At 43.2% G+C, this 17,281-nt stretch overlaps 1 protein-coding gene across 3 annotated transcripts in view; it reads right to left on the reverse strand.

Moving 5' to 3' along the window:
- The window catches only part of slc2a9l2 (solute carrier family 2 member 9, like 2), a 179,223-nt gene that overhangs the window by 114,603 nt on the left and 47,339 nt on the right, over positions 1–17,281 (reverse strand). For all 3 annotated transcript variants that reach the window (XM_048231047.1, XM_048231048.1, XM_048231046.1), the window contains exons 5-6: positions 13,711–13,835; positions 10,169–10,314 (exon numbers count right to left, since the gene is read on the reverse strand). In XM_048231047.1, coding sequence (XP_048087004.1) covers positions 10,169–10,314; positions 13,711–13,835 — 271 coding nt within the window. The remainder of the gene's footprint in view (positions 1–10,168; positions 10,315–13,710; positions 13,836–17,281) is intronic.

The raw sequence follows: 17,281 nt of genomic DNA on the forward strand, positions 1-17,281 counted from the left end.
CCTTCTAGAGTCATTATGTATTGACTCCAGTGGAGGATAGAGCTGAATGCACAGAGGTGGATTGCAATTCCTGTTACTTTGGGTACGGTGGAGAAGCTGAAAGCACTTGGTCGAATTTGGTTGTTATGAAGGACAAACGTAAACGTGACAAGTCAAGTGTCAATTGACATGAAGGCTGTGCTGTGAGTGTCACTTTAAAAAAAAGAGGAATTTTAATGGGGATCGCTTCTGTTTTGGGGATTATACAAGTCCAATGACATGTGGACAAGCATATTCATACATCTTAAATACATACACACACACACACACACATATTAACCATTTATTTATGTCCACATGAAGGAAATGGTACAGGGAAACAAATATTAAGAATGCAGTACAATACATATGCAAACCCATGGACCAGTAGCATGCACCAAGTCTTCACAATATCACTCCAGGGTGGAAAATGGTTTGATATGTCTTTCACTATGAGGTCTACTATTCTGTCATGACGTGCGCACACACACACACACACACACACACCAATAAACACGGTTAAACATGCAAATTGAATGTTCATGCTTTTCATGCTTGTCTCAAGTACACACACAAACACACACACACACACAATTCAAGGCCTCTGTTTATTAAACTAATGGATTTTTGCTGTGCAGTCAAAGGGCTATTCAGCGGTAGGCCTTGAGGGTGGGCGAAGCTAGCTCGGCCTCATCTTGACTGGACATGCTGATAAAGCAATCCAATTAGGAAACAACGGGTGGCCCCGAAGAATCATTAATCACTTAAAAACACATTGATCGACTCGCCCCTCTGCTCCAGAAACAACTGGCTCAAAGAAAGACCAGCATGCGCCCACTACCAACACCCACCTCTCCACGGTTGTCATACTATCGTGTAACCCCATCCCAACTATACAACTACAACAACAACAACAACAACTACAACAACAACTACAACAACTACAACAACAACAACAACAACAACAACAACTACAACAACAACAACTACAACAACAACAACTACAACAACAACAACAACAACAACAACTACAACAACAACAACAACAACAACAACAAACGACTTCTGTATTTAAGTGTGAGTGTGAGGAAGAGGAAGGGAGAGGAAGAAAGTGATGCTGTGATAAAGAGGGAATGTTCCATTTCTGGTAGCTGTTTCTACAGCCGCAGTGGTGCCATTAGAGATCACACTGGGGTTGGGAATGGTCTCATTACACAGCAACACAGGGGGAGCGAGAATCTGTGATACCCCTGGGGTTGGATACGGGGCACAAGATATGAAAAGTGCGGGGGAGGGGGAGCATGATGTAACTTCTGCTCACCACCTCTCTCTCCCCCATTTCCAATTCGAGCCCCCAACACACACACACACACACACACACACACACATCCCCTCCTCAACCTACACATGGATCTTTATTAATACTGCAACAGGCATGAGGAGAGGAGAGAAGGGTGTAAAATGGAGCTGTCAGGATGACACCCCCCCACTTTGGTGATCTCATTTAAAACCATAGACTGTATATATAGAACTGGACAGTGTGGTTGCATTGAGCAGTGTTCTATGGAATTGAAGCCACCGAGGCGACACCATCTTGGAAAATCTGCAACCAATTTGAAGTGCGGCTGCGCAGCAGAAGTTGAAGCATGCGCAGTGAAGAGGAGTCGCGGTCAGGCACACCCACTCAGCGAGTTAAACACGCCCCTTGTCGAGTGAAACCCACCCCCTTCTAATTTCCACAACGCAGGTCGATAATGAGGTCGACTCGGCACCGAAGGCTAGCTGGCTGGATGAATTTTGCGGCTGTGAGTTAGCTAAACAGTACAAATAACAATCTTCGGTTTGTTCTTGTCTGGTAAGTGTTGCGTATCAACTGAAACGTTTTTTTGTCTATTGTTGTTCTTAAATACGTCTAAGAGGGCTTATTATGTTGATTATAGACTGTGACAATTTAGTATGGTGAATACTAATGAGCTAACAACAGAAATACGGACAGCGAATTACATGCTAACGTTAGCAGCTACATTAACGTTACCGTCAACGGTAGTCGTTTAAGTGATGATTAGCACACAGCTCCCGTAACAGTCGATGCATGATTTACTCGGTTTTATTAGTATTTGCTGTTTTCAAATATCTCAATCTTAATGTATGCCATCTCAATATGGAGTAACCATTGACTGTACATGGGGATTACTAACACTAGACAGTCAGTACAGTTATGATGTGATAAAGCAATGTATCAACCTGTTATGTTAATGTGCCAGCGTTAACAAAAATAACAAAAAAAAAATAATTCAGCAAGAAAAGAAAAATACTATTTTTTCGAATAAAATGTTGTAGATGCAAAAATAGTTTTAGGTGAGAAAAGTGACACGGAAAGTTGGCTACTTGCCCATTGAAATACATGGGGATGGGCGGAGTTACACATTGTACTGCAATCAGCCACCAGGGGGCTCTGGACTAGCGCTCGCATCACTCTTAACAGACGGCACACTGTCCAGTTCTATATATACAGTCTATGTTTAAAACAATAGAAGCAGAGGAGCCAGAGGGACGTGCGTGCCTACCTGAAAAGCTCACTAACAGCTGTGGCTGTGGCCTGCGTGATGAGATGACAGCTCCATTAGGGCTCTGACAGCACATGCAGCTGCTGTCCAGCAGTTTGACACGTTTAACAGGAAACGCATTGCAGAATAGTGTGCTTATGTAGTAAAATATGGATCAGATAGATCTATGAAATGCGTAAGGGATAATGTATGGAACGCCGTTCATTATCGGGAAAATAAGTCCAGACGGGGGAACCGGGTCCTGACGCATTAGCAAGAAGTGACCACACTACTTGCGGAGTCATATGAAAGACGTGAATCAGAAGCACAAAACCCGTTCCCATTGACAGCGGTCATTATATGTTTCAGCAGTGGTAATTACATGAATATATTTGACCGTAAAACGTTGGGAAATCCCATTCAAAAAGAGTTCTACTAGCATTGTGAAGAGCCGTATAATAGGGTGCAAATATGGTGCAATAAGGAGCACCAGGAAGCAGCAGGTTCTTTCATGGCAAATGTGATCTTTGGAGAGACATGATAAGGAGGTGGGATGAAATAAGGCCTCAGTCAAGGGGAACGTTCTGATGTTCACAGTGGTGGAAAAACGGGGAAATGAGAAATGTGTGTGTTGATGTGATGTGGGGCTCCTAGCCAGTCAGTCATCAGCCACCTGTCACTTTTACCACTCCACCTTCTCTGTTATCAGCTTTCAGAGACATCATCCACCTTCAAACCACATAACTCCCTCGAACTCTCTGTCACACACACACACACACACACACACACCTGGTCTGTGTTTAAAGGATGTATAAGCTTACAAAATGGCTGTGTCTCATTTGACATTCTTATTTGTACACGTTGTAACTATTCATTTCATATCATGGAAATAGGAACATGTTGGAATTATTTTGTCACTGTTGGGAGGTGTAGGCTGTTGAAGCCGGACACTTCGAGGCACCTGTGCTAAGCTAGGCTAGCGGTGGGTGCGTCAGGCAGGCCAGGTAACTAGAAGGGTATGTATCAACTTATCTGGGAAATATGGGGAATAAGCCCCAAATCGTCTTGTGAGTAAATATGGGGAATAAGTCCCAAAAAGTCAGCATGTTCCTTTAAAATACACACATACACACACACCCAAGCCTTCAGGAAAATTCAATATGAAATGTCACACTTTTTGACAATGTATTATTCTTTGCTCCCTGAGGGGAACTATCAGCAGCTTGCCCCCGCTGCCATTTCTCCTCCTTTCCCCTTCTCCCTGGACTCTTCCTGCCATTTGATTAACCTGTGCAATCTGCTGGGAATTTAGTGGGGATAGGAAAAGGTGTGTGTCTGTGTGTGTGTGTGTGTGTGTGTGTGTGTGTGTGTGTGTGTGTGTGTGTGTGTGTGTGTGTGTTTGTACTAGGTGTTACTGCCAAATATGTTACTGCCAGGGTCAGTGACTAAGGGAGATGCTACACATGCAGACGTACACAGGCACAGGGCAGTCAACAGTCAACCTTAGCCTTTGTCAACAGCACACCAGAGAATGTTTGGCTCAAATGGTGAAGACTAACTCACCCTGGCACACTGAATGACGTACAGCAATGGTCTCCACTGGCTGATGTGGAGACTGGCTGGCGACTTGCAAGACATTCGCTGACCGAATGTCATCAAACTGACAAGCGCTGTGAGCTTACAATTCCGCAAGGTCGACATGTGCTCTTTCAGAGTCGATACAGCAGGTGAAACTTTGCAGCCTTCCTTGGACAAGATAATCACTAAGTAACAGATTAATAAACGCCCCTGGTTGTGTCTGTCAGGATGTGATATTTCTGTAAAGTTCAACTTTTTTAGCCCTTGCTATTTCATTCAAGATTCAGAGCTGCACAGCTACAGGCTGAAGTGACACTGCAGGTGATTTATGAATTCCCCATGAGTAGGCAGTGGGTGACAGTCCACAAGCCACTTCCTTGATAAATGTCACTGAAACACAGAAACTGTTTATGGCCACCCGGCCAGCTCTACCTCCAAGTGGACTTGGTGACAGACACAAAGCAATGAACTTTAAAAGTCAATCTAGTCTTCATGTAAAAAAATAGATCAAATAACTGACTACAATTCCAACAGATGGATAGACTATTGATTGAGATTAGGTAACACAGAGAAAGATTAACTTGATTTGGGCATGTTTGTTAGTTTGTTTACCCATCAGATAGTATTAACCAACCACTCAGGCTCAAAGACTACACATATTGGTTTTCTATTGTTATTTACTTTTGCATTCTGTCCCTTAAGTTAAATTACTTATAAGGGGTGTAAAGGTCCACCAAACCGTTGAGGTACAGGACATTCAATACAGATGTGAGTAGATTGTACCAAATGCTGTCTTCATCAACAGGCTTTTTTGCATGTGGACCATGTTTCAAATTTGAGTTCCCACACAAACATATTAAGCAATCTGCTCTGCCCTCCACCAAACATGGATGCAATCTGCTCTGCCCTCCACCCAGCCCTCACCCACCTGGAAAAAAGAGACTCATATGTGAGATTGCTGTTTATAGACTTCAGTTCTGCATTCAACACCATAATACCACAACAACTCATCTGCAAACTTGACAAACTGGGGCTCACTACCTACCTCTGCAACTGGCTACTGGACTTCCTCTGTCAGTGGCCTCAAGTAGTACGTGTTGGCAACAATATCTCAAGCAGCATCACACTGAGCACGGGGGCCCCCCAAGGCTGCGTGCTCAGTCCGCTGCTCTTCACCCTGCTGACGCATGACTGCACTGCAACCTACAGCAACAACCACATTGTGAAATTTGCTGACGACACAACTCTGGTGGGTCTCATCACCAAGGGCGACGAGACTCAATACAGGATGGAGGTCGACCTTCTGACCACATGGTGCAGGGACAACAACCTCCTGCTGAACGTCAGCAAGACCAAGGAGATTGTTGTTGACTTCCGGAGAGGTCACACCCAACACCTGCCACTGACCATCGTGATTGCTGTGGTGGAGAGAGTGAGCAGCACCAAATTCCTGGGGTGCACATCAGTGAAGACCTCTCCTGGACCACCAACACTGCATCACTGGCGAAGAGCTCAAGCTCAGCCTGTACTTCTTTAAGGAAATTCAGGCGAGCAAGTGCTCCACCAGCCATCATGACCACATTCTACCGAGGCACCATTGAGAGAATCATCTCCAGCTGTATCGCTGTGTGGGGCGGAAGCTGCACTGAATACAACAGGAAAGCCCTGCAGCGCATAGTGAACACAGCTGGAAGGATTATGGGTGCTTCACTCCCCTCCCTGAAGGACATTTACACCACCCACCTCACCCATAGAAGTGACCACAATTGTGAGTGATGCAAGTCACCCCGCTCACAATTTGTTCGATCCACTGCCCTCTGGGAAGAGGTACAGAAGCCTGCGCTCCCGCACCACCAGACTCACCAACAGCTTCATACACCAGGCTGTTAGGATGCTGAACAATCTCCCCCCTCTCCCCCCTCCACCCTCAGCCACATAACATCCTGGACTTTTGGACCCACAATGGCTGCCTTGCACTACTCCACTTGCACTACTCCACTTGTACACTTGCACACTTTGCAACTTGTTGTTGTTGTCCTGTGTCCTGAAAACACTTCTGAACACACTTCTGCTGCTCTTACATAACTTGCACCACTATGCCACTTGCATACTTAGGTCAAACAGAACTACCTCAGCCATTTATTGGCCTGACTTTTGCACTATTATTATATTGACTGTCTACTGTATGCACAATTGCACAATTTCAACCCATTTTTTTGCTGCTCTTATTTCTTTACTGTATGTGCCTTCTTATTTACTTTTTTTTATATTGTTTAATTGAATGTTATGTTTTTGTCTGTGGACCTAATTGGTAAAATGTCTTGTCTCCACCGTGGGATAGTGGGAAACGTAATTTCGATCTCTTTGTATGTCTTGACATGTGAAGAAATTGACAATAAAGCAGACTTTGACTTTGACTTTGAAGTGGCGGACCATACGTCAGTTTAGTCAATTAACGTCAAAAAATATGACACCTTTTCAAAATGCTAGTCCCGTTGTGCATCAGCAATATTTTCAGTGAGTTTTAGGCTTGCAGCACCTACAGGCCTACCATTCCGAAAATGAACAGAACCATGACTTCAAAACCGAGGTACACACAGAACCGTAATTTAACAGTACCGTTACACCCCTGTTACTGATAGTGTTTGACCTCTGTGTCAGAAATGACGTGGTTGTTTGTAGTTAAGGTTAACCAGAATTTGAAACAAAATCACTTAGAAAATTCAGATATTCCTGTTCCTTTCAGATGCCCTGACACTCAACATAGTTATTTTAGCCCCAGTAGAGAGAATGGATCTCATGCACATGGCTTTTCCAAATAAAGGATGTCGACTCTGACCTGAATACTTCTGAGGTAGATGACTGAATTCTGCATCAGTCCTCAGGGCCTTTTGGAGGTCATTATTTAGCCATCGACGATGTCAAAAAATAAGTATGGTTCAGTATAACATAATGGTTATATCAAGGTTATACCAAGACATCATCCATAAAGAGAAATTTTGCAATGTCATGTCTTTCTGTTATCTATCAATAAAACAGCTAATAATCTGCTATAATATAAAATGTGTTTTATAACATTAATTATGCATACATCAGCCAGTAAAAATGTTTCTATTCAAACTCTCACAGAATGGAAATGGAAAAGAATCTCCAAAGCCAGGTAAAGTTAGCCTGGGTTTTCCCATGCTGCCTTACGCGCGCAATTTAATTCACGCTGCTAGGCAGCCTGGATTCCATGGAGTTCGTTTTCACCTCAACAAAGGAACCAATCACAGAATGGAGGGAGGGCAGCAAGACGATGACGACACACCGAAGCCGTTATGAGTTACGTACAAACGCATTTGATAGACATTCGTAGTGCCCAATAAATGGCTCTGGGCATTCGTAAACCACGTTTCAAATACAAGAAAATGAATGTCTAGTTCCCAGACCCCATCTCAATGAGATGAGGTCTGACGTTAGCCAGGCTAAGGTAAAGTCACACTTATTGGGTGAATATAAGTTAAGCATTATTCTGTTGCTATTGCCACAAATTTATGATCCAAAAAGATGACCTTCAAAGCGTCATTGAACACTGTGTAACCTGATAGCTGGTGTCAGAACCCTTTGTGTCTCTCACTGGGCTATCTGTGCCATTTGTGGCAGAGTGGCATTATGTTCTTTGGAAAGCCTGGAAAGAGAGCTTATGAGGTAGAACATTAGCAAGGACTCCACATGAATGGCTAAATGTTGTGTAGATTAGCGGTGTTAGATTCGGGCGTTGCATGAGCCACCGAAGCCTGCCAAGTGCCCTTGAGAACGTCAACATCTCCAACACACTACCATGGCCTGCTAATGAAGTGTCAGATCAATTATGCAGGGTGACGAAGATGAAGCATTTACTTACAGTGAGGTAAAGATTAGTGTGGGAGAACACACACACAAACACACACACACACACACAGACACACAAACACACATACACAGACATTTGCTCATCAAAGCAAGGGGGGACCCACATGGTGGAAATCCATGGTCCTGTTCCAAACAAGTATGTTTGAAATATAACCTGGTAATTTTCCAACAATACCTTTGTAAATAAAGAGATACCAATGATTATGTCTCCTTTCAGTCAAAGATGACCAACCCACTTTACCATAGAGGACACAAATATGCCTTGGCCATTCACAGAAGCCATCTTCACATAGGTCATCTATCTTTACCGGGCCCAGGTGCATGTACAACTCCAGAATATGACAGCATCCCACATTAGTGGGATGCTATTCCGAACACGTAGTGACATGCGCAGACCCTACCCCTGTTTGCTCATAACTTATGCATGAGTTCCGACAGAAAGCCATCTTACATGAGAATGGCATGGTTGAATTAAAAATAGCCCACACAGTGTCCTTCCAGGAAGCAGCATGGTGGTCAGAAACATGCATTTCATTTGACAGTAGCAAACGTAATCAGGTGGTGCAGGACAAGGCATGTCCATTGAGACACAATGCAGTGCCATTCATGGGATGTAGAGCCAAGCCTTGTCCTACTTCTAACTGCACTGCATAACAAATGGCTTTGGACAGTCTACCAAATGTCAGATCCTATGTCTTCCCCATGGAATTGAAAACTCAATACCCTAAAATACACCTAAAACAGTTAATAAAACTGAAGTAGTTTATGTGAAGGACATGATGTGGAATGACTTCTGATTATGAATTTAGTACATGTTCCTGCCTCTTAAGACTAGACAGAGTAGATACGTACTTAAAATAAATATTTCACTACTTTGTGGACATTTTCAAATGCCTAGTAGTGCAATAGACAGCGTTGTTTCCTGTCAAAAGCAAACAGGAGTGGAGTACAATCTGCTGAATACAGACCTTCCCACAATTGCAACAGACACCCACAGAGTCCCACAGAGCAAACGCTATCTTTAAACACTAGAAGGAACACTACAACCCAACAAACACAGTGGGGAAAGTAGTTTAGGTGTCTGTGTGGCAGAGAACTACAATGCACACTGTTAGCTCTGATAAATTCCCAGCAGGTCTTATTGCATGACTCACAAGTGATTTGGGGCCGACGGTACAACCACGTTGACTGAATATTTAAGCAGCACTATGGGGGAAATCTCGCAAGGCGCACAGTGTGAAATGCTAATAGTGTGTGATCCCATGAGAAAAGGAAGCGTGCTTGTTTGTGTGTGTGTGTGTGTGTGTGAGTGTGTGTGTGTGTGTGTGTGTGTGTGTGTGTGTGTCTGTGTGTGTGTGCGTGTGCATGTGTGTATGGAGCGTGTGTTGAGCTTTAGCATCTCTGTCTGTGATTCAGTGATGAATGACAGAATAGATGGAGGAAAGAAGAGAAAGGAAGGGGGCGGGGCAGAGAGAGGCTGTCAGGAGGAGCAGGACGGCTTATCTTAGTAACCATAGAATCTTAGTACCATAGAATCTTAGTAACCATAGAATCTTAGTAACCATAGAATCTTAGTAACCATAGAATCTTTGGGAGGAGCAGGATGTTTAAGAGCAGGGGAGGTAAAGAACCATCTCAGGACACATGAATTAAAGCCTGTGGGGCCTGACTTATGGGCCTCGTTAAGCTGACAGGGAAAGGGAGAGTGAGGGAGAGACAAAAAGAGAGAGAGAGAGAGGAAGAAAGTGAAAGAGAGGAAGAGGGACAGAGAGAGAGAGAGAGAGAGAGAGAGACTGGGGAGATGGCTTCACAAGGGCAAATGAGCATTCCATTACATCTTAGCTTTTCATGTGCAATGTCATGTGAAGGGCTAGTGGGAGCCATCTGAGAGATGAGAAGGCTTAGTATAGACCCTTTCAACAAGGTAAACAAAAACAATGCTTGAACATTCTATTTGGGCCCCAATCTACTTCCTCTGCATTAAGATAACATATGGAATGTTAAAACGGAAGCCTTGTGGGGCCAACTATGATGCTGATAATGGAACTCTCTTGAAAGGGTCCATAGCTAGAGGATTCAGCACCATCACACCGACAGGGAGGAAGAGAAGGGAGCTGTGATTTATGCCTCACCTGTCCGAAGATCTCCGGCAGCCCGAGCACCTGGCCCATGAAGACTCCCAGGCAGATGAAGATGGAGTTGAACTGGCCGATGGAGCCGCGGATCTGGCATGGGGAGATCTCCCCCAGATACATGGGCAGGACGCTCAGGGCAATCCCTGGAGGAGAGGGGCAAAACAAACAGGTCAGCGCTCAGGGCAATCCCTGGGGGAGAGGGGCAAAACAAACAGGTCAGCGCCTCCACTCTGTGTCGCCCTTGTACCCCATAGCAGAGTTGCTAAAGCAACAAGGAAGCAGACCGGTGCCTGCATCCTCAGAGGTCAGGACATGAATGTTCATATGGCAGCAATTTGTGCCCATTTGTTGCAGGCAATTATGAAGTGTTCATTCAACTGTGCTACAGCAATCCCTTTTCCCAGTAGTGCATCTTCTGTAATAGACTGTGGCGCTAGTACTCTAAGTAGCAGTTATGGCTAGATCTACAATTTGATTTGATTAGGCCACAGCAATGCTGTCTAGACTGGCCACACTGGTCATCACATTTTCTATTTGTTAGGCTTTTCTCATTGGTGCATTTTTTAGTCTGACCATCTGCATTAGTAGCACATTGTGGCAAATTACAGTCTGATGTCTAAACGGTAACGCTGGCAGTACTGATTCAATATGCAATGGATCTCTCAATTGAATGTATTGCTTTTTCATTTGAAAAGTTTATTGTCCACAAAAAAAATGAATATCCTCTTTAGGGATGTTTCTAGAAAAAAAACAAGAATCATCCATGTTGAAGAATGCTGGTGTGACAACTTCTACTGAATTCTAAAAAGACTAACCCACCCACATCTGTGTCTAGAAATAATCGTGGCTTCGTCATTAGTGGCTACTGTAGTCATTAAAACCACCATAGTTCCATCAATAGTATTAATGAAGCAATGAATTAATGATAATCCCATAATGCAAATTAGTCCTACACATTTACAGAGTGAGAAACTACACAATCATACCTCAGAACAGTTGAGAATGAAGGATTAACAGATAATGAGGGTAAGAACAATGCTATATTGTGTCCCAATATTTGAGCCTGTCACAGCCTATTAGTTACTTGCTCATGCACAGTGGCTCCATGGTAAGAAGATCCAGTAACATGGTTGTCTAACTGACACAATATCCATTCACGGCTCACTCCAGATTAATGAATATTAATTTAAAATGCTACAATATACGACAATCTCAGTTGGAGGGTGTCAAATGAATGCAATTAAAACATTGGCAACAGCAAATAGACAGAGGACAGAAGACAGTGAAAATCTCTGCACATTGAGGGACTGTCAATCTGTTCTGCCCCCTGCTAGGGTCAGGGGACTATGACAAAGCTATAACAAAGCTTCTTCCGTGTGTGCATTGATCGCATTACACCACCGATCAAATATTCTCCCCTTCTCTCTAGCAAACTCTACAAACGTAAGTTCATCAGTTTTTTTAAGAGTCCTAAACTTTTGTCTGTAGGCTTCGGGTACCAACTCGTATGCATGTAAAATTGCCGTTTTTACTGCATTATAGTCAGAACTTTGCTGAAGACTAAGGGCCGAATATACAGCTTGTGCTTTGCCACTAAGCACAGTCTGCAAAAGCAAAGTCCAGACTTCAACTGGCCAGTGCAAGGTTACCGCAACTCGTTCAAAATGCGTGAAATACACCTCAACTTCACGTTCATTGAATGGTGGTACCATGCGAATGTTACGGCTAACATCGAAAGGTTGGGCTGGTGGTCGAACAGGCGAAACAGGAGCAAGAGGATCACCACCGATGTCAGGCGATGGTACAGACGGAGCATTTGTAACAGAATCTCCAGTTACACCATCAAGCGGAGGCGCATCAGAATCGCCACCCGAAGTTGCAGCAGCTAAATAAGAGACTGGAGAAAGCGTAGCGCGAAGCGTAGCGAGGCAGCGGTGGCGTTCTGCGAGGAACCAAAAAAACGAGCCGGCCCCCCTGGAGTGACGTCAACCAACCCCTTTTATAGGGCTGGTCCAGCAATTAAGCCCCCTGCTGGAGTGTCTGAAAAATACGGAGAGACAGCAGGAACACAAACAGCTAGGGACGTAACACAATCATATATATAAAAAAAGGCTCGGGGGAGTCGAGAGCCATCAAAAGTGACACAGACAGGCCAGACACTAATGCTTTTGACCTGTCCTGACACAGAGTCTGGTGTGAGGTGGCCTGTCAGATCAAACGAACAAAGCGAGGGCAAGAAATCATACTGTCCAGAGAATTTTCTGGGGAACCGCTGAAGGGTATGTTCTAGAGGCACTGTGAGTGATCAGTTGTCTTTGCTCTGAAAGAATAGTTAGATTGTTCTAATTCCAATTCTGTTCCATACAGTTTAAGATTATTAACATTCAGAAAGAAAAGGAAAAGACCATCACAGATCTAATTGAGTCCCATTTGGGGATATCTGCCTCCTAACATAATTAGCCCATTTCACAAGATGGGGCCGCTGTGCAAATCAACTTCCTGTGGAAGAGCACTTTCCCATAGACAGCAAAAGAAAAGTCCACAGGAAAGACAGAAACAGGAAGACTTTTTAGCCTGCCAATTAAGGTTATCATTAACATCAATGAGGCCGGACACCTGGACACTGTGAATTTGGTCTATCGGCCAAGAAATGGAAAGTGTTGTCACTGGTCTGAAGGGTGGCGTGGTCTCGTTCTAGTTAAAGATTTGACTTGCAGTCCAGCTCTGTCACTTCCTCACAGCCTTCCTCATGTCCCTGCTGGACAGCATGTTATTAGCCATCAATCCGTCCTAGCGGCTGATGACACCAGCCAAGTCCACCTTGAAATTACTGTCAAGATGATCAGTTCTACATCAGCTACTTGATCAGTAATTGTGTGTCCCAACTCAAGACCAATATTACACAGCAGGCATCAATGCCTCTAATGTCCTTCATATTCCAATGTTATTAGACAATCGCTCCAGGATGCACAAGAGGTTTCAACAGTGTCACTACCACAACAATGGAGAGGCGGGTAATGCAGCCTAACAATGTGTCTTGGGTACATGCAGAGAATAACTAATGTCTGAATTGTCAATTTGCCATTCCTGCATTTCATTCAGCAATCAAACTGAGTTTTACAAAAATATTTAACAGAGATAAACAATGTTTAAAGTTACAGAAAATGCCTGCCATCTTAGTCAAGAGAGAGAGGAGACACACACAGGACATCACTGAATGGTTATGACCTGTGTGTAAAAACCTAAATAAGGCCTGACTTCAGAAACTGTTTTTAAGGTCTCAAGTTTTCAAAACGCATTAAGACTAATGGGTACACATTCGCAGAGTAAAATCCATCCTCATAAATTAAATTAATGAAATTACATCAATGAAGTGTAATTACCTCCTGGCTTTATTTTTACACCTCATATAATGACTTTAATGTGAAAAATGATGGGCCGTCCTGAGGTAGCAATAAACGTTTGCAGTGGACGGACAAAAGGGAGGTGAGAGGCATGTGGTAGTTCGGTTACTGGGTCAAGATAAGAGGGCCACTCACCAGAGTCCACGCCGATGATGAAGCGGCCAATGATGAGCATCTCAAAAGAGCCTGCAGTCTCCCCCAAAGCCATGAGTAATGCGGCTATTATTGCATTCACATTATTCAGCAGCAAGGTGCCCTTCCTATGATCAGTCACAGAGAGAGAGAGGGGGGGGTAGAGAGAGAGAGAGAGAGAGAGAGAGAGGGAGAGCAAGAGAGAGAGCGAGAGAGAGAAAGATAGAGGGGGTTGGACACAAGAAAGGTCGTTGATCAAGTTAATTTGTTCGCTAAAAAATCCTTTCTTCTTCCGTGTAGAGAAAATGTGCCCGGGGCACAATTAACGATGCAGTTATCAGTTCACTCCATTCATCTGTGCATGTAACTGAAGAGGCATGCAAAGGCTCAACTTATTGATTCTCTGCTCACTCATTCTGTCTCAGTGAGGAAGAACTGTGTTTGACTTTGGAATGAGAGAACCCCCAGAGGCTTAACAACACTTAACTAGGGTGTTATATAAAATCTATTTCTAGTGGTCATTCATTTTACAAATTTAGACAAATCCATTGACATTGATAAATGAACTTCAGAAATGCAATGGAATAGAACAGTGGAAAACATACAGCATAGAGAGCCGGCATCATTTATTCTCCCAGGATGTGTGGAGCCATTATTTCATTAGTTTCGCTAATAACAGGTTCGCATATCAAATTACAGGCAGATGGAGGGAAATTAAGATGGAGGAAAATTATATCAGGCAGAACACAACAATCAAGCTTTTCAGACCTAAACATGCTCTTTGTCAATAACATTTCATATTGATTTGGAGAGTTTTCTCCCTTTCTGCACTTTTCATGTTTCACATTTGTGTGTCAAGGAGGTGAAAAAAGAAACCTGGCCATGATCAAATAAATCTTCCCCGTTGGCATGCATGGCTATCCCTCACGTGTATTTGGTTGGCATGCATGGCTATCCCTCACGTGTATTTGGTTGGCATGCATGGCTATCCCTCACGTGTATTTGGTTTGTAAATGCTTTTCCAGCCAAATGTAAAATAGCCACTAACATTCCTGAAGCAAGGAATGAAGATGCAGAGTGCACACAGTGCAGCACTAAAGCACGTATTAAACAGAATGTTGACATCGTTTCTTTAGACTGCAGAATTATGTTTGATCTCGAGACAACATTTCATCTGTGTCGACAACAGACAGTAGTAGGTCATATTTCACCTTTCACAACAAACACATTTGTCATTCTTTCAGATGTCACATCATGAGTGCCAGCAATGACTGTCATCTAATACTCCAGATACAGTATGAGCGATCGCATGCCCATGGCATCCATTACGTTCCTCGTTGGGTTTGTTTGTCTGCATTTTAAGAACATATGCTCTGGTAAGTTTTTCATGCCTGGCTTCGCCCATCAAATCAATCATGGAGAACATCAGAAAAAAAGACAAAGAGATGTGGTCTGATGTTCGAGTTCAAATACACTTGATCCTGTAAAAGTACTTACAGTGTCTTTCTTGTAAACAAAGCAGTGAACAGATTTGTTTTATACAACGCGAAGGACAGATACACACTCACCACCATTCAGCCAGGCTATGCTCTATGAAGCACTGTGGATCAGGTCATTCAGCCAGGCTATGCTCTATGAAGCACTGTGGATCAGGTCAGAACACCACGAGAAAACGAAATAAAAGCCTTCAAGTATGACATTGCCAACAACATCACCAAAAGATACCTGTTAGCAAGCTTTTAACCATGCCAGGCAGGCTGCTGTTGATGTTTTGACATGCTTTTTAAGTAGGTTACCTGCTGGCTGTAGTAGACCAAAACTCCATAATACAGCACAAAACAATATATGAGATAACACAAATCTAAATGGACTACATCATACTTCAGCAAAAGAGGCTGGTAGCTCTTGGTTGTAAAGCGTAGACTTTATCCTCGTATTGGGTGCTCTTGGAAAATGGGATCAGTTCATGAGAAGGAAAACGAATTCAGGCACTCCAGGAAAGGTGACTGAGAAAGGTATATTTTAAAAGCCTTTATTTGTTACTGGCTAATCCATAGTTTAAAACGCCAACATGTTTCGACCACACTTGGTCTTCATCAGGGCATGTACAAGTGAATGAGGACTTAGGCCTCACCTATATACTGTAGGGTCAAGAGGTCATATGACCAGAAAAGATGTATACTCTACAACAGGTGATCCTTTGTACATTAACACAGCAGAAAGGAAATTAAAAAAAGGAAAAGAAATGTAAAATAAAAAATTATATTAAAAAAATACAGTGACATTCACATCAGTAGGCCTACATCACTATAAAAAACAAGTGAAATCGATATCTTCATTTAGACCAGGATATTCCATAGCATTCAGGCGATGTATCCAGAACGACTCTCGTTGGTTCAACCTCTGTAACCTATGGCACCCCCTTGCCAAAGGTCTGACATGCTCAATGCCCTGTATAGTTAACAAGGAGTCGTTCTTGTTGTGGTACTCGTTAAAATGTCTAGCCATGGGGTAATCTTTATTCACCACTCTGATGGCATATTTGTGCTCAGCAAGACGGTCCCTTAACCGTCTTTTTGTGCGGCCGACATAAAAGAACCCCTCCTCACAAGGACATGCCAAACGATAAATTACAAATGTTGTGTTACAATTAATAAAATCCCTTAATTCATATGTTTTGTTGGTTCTTGCGTCCAAAAAACATTTGGATTGGTTGACATTGGCACAATGGGGGCAATGCATACTGTACATTTAAAAGTACCTATAGGTTTTCTGAGCCAGGAGTCTTTTCGCTCAGGTGGGAGGTATGAGCGCATTAACTTATCCCTAAGAGTAGGCGCGCGTCTGAACGATATTACTGGAGGTTCAGGAAACACTTCTCGTAATTGGCTATCACTCTCAATGATCAACCAGTTTTTCCTTAACATGTTTTTAATCCGTGCCGCGTGTCTACTGTAAGTAGTGACGAAGTATGGTGGTGATTTATTAGTCCGTTTATGTGTATTCTTCTCAAGTAGAATGTTACGTTGAAGTGCCTGCGCTTTACTGTCAGCTTGGGAAATAACTTCTGGCCTATACGCCCTATCTGAAAACCTCATAGCCATTGATTCGGCCTGTTCATTGAAGTCGTTGTCTTTGTCACAGATACGTCTCAAACGTTGGAATTGGCCGTAAGAGATATTGCGTATAAGGTGCGGGGGGTGAAACGAGTCTGCTCTACGGATGGTATTACGGGAGGTGCTTTTCCTGAAAAGAGTAGTGTGTAGCTGGCCCTCCAAGCCCTTATAGATAGTCAAATCCAAGAAATTGACTTTATCAAGTGAGTAGTCTAATGACAATTTAATATTGGGATTAATGCCATTAACATAAGTATGAAAGTCCAACAGACTTTCAGACCCATTGAAAATCAAAAGAACATCATCTATGTAGCGACCATACTACATAATACATTCAAAAAAAGGATTGCATGAGTTCAATATGTGTTCCTTTTCCCACAGGCCCAAATACAAACATGCGTAATTAGGTGAAAAACATGATCCCATGGGTACACCAATTTTTTGTACATACATCTCAT

This window comes from Alosa alosa, chromosome 21, assembly GCF_017589495.1.
Source record: "Alosa alosa isolate M-15738 ecotype Scorff River chromosome 21, AALO_Geno_1.1, whole genome shotgun sequence".
Classification (NCBI taxonomy): Eukaryota; Metazoa; Chordata; class Actinopteri; order Clupeiformes; family Clupeidae; genus Alosa; species Alosa alosa.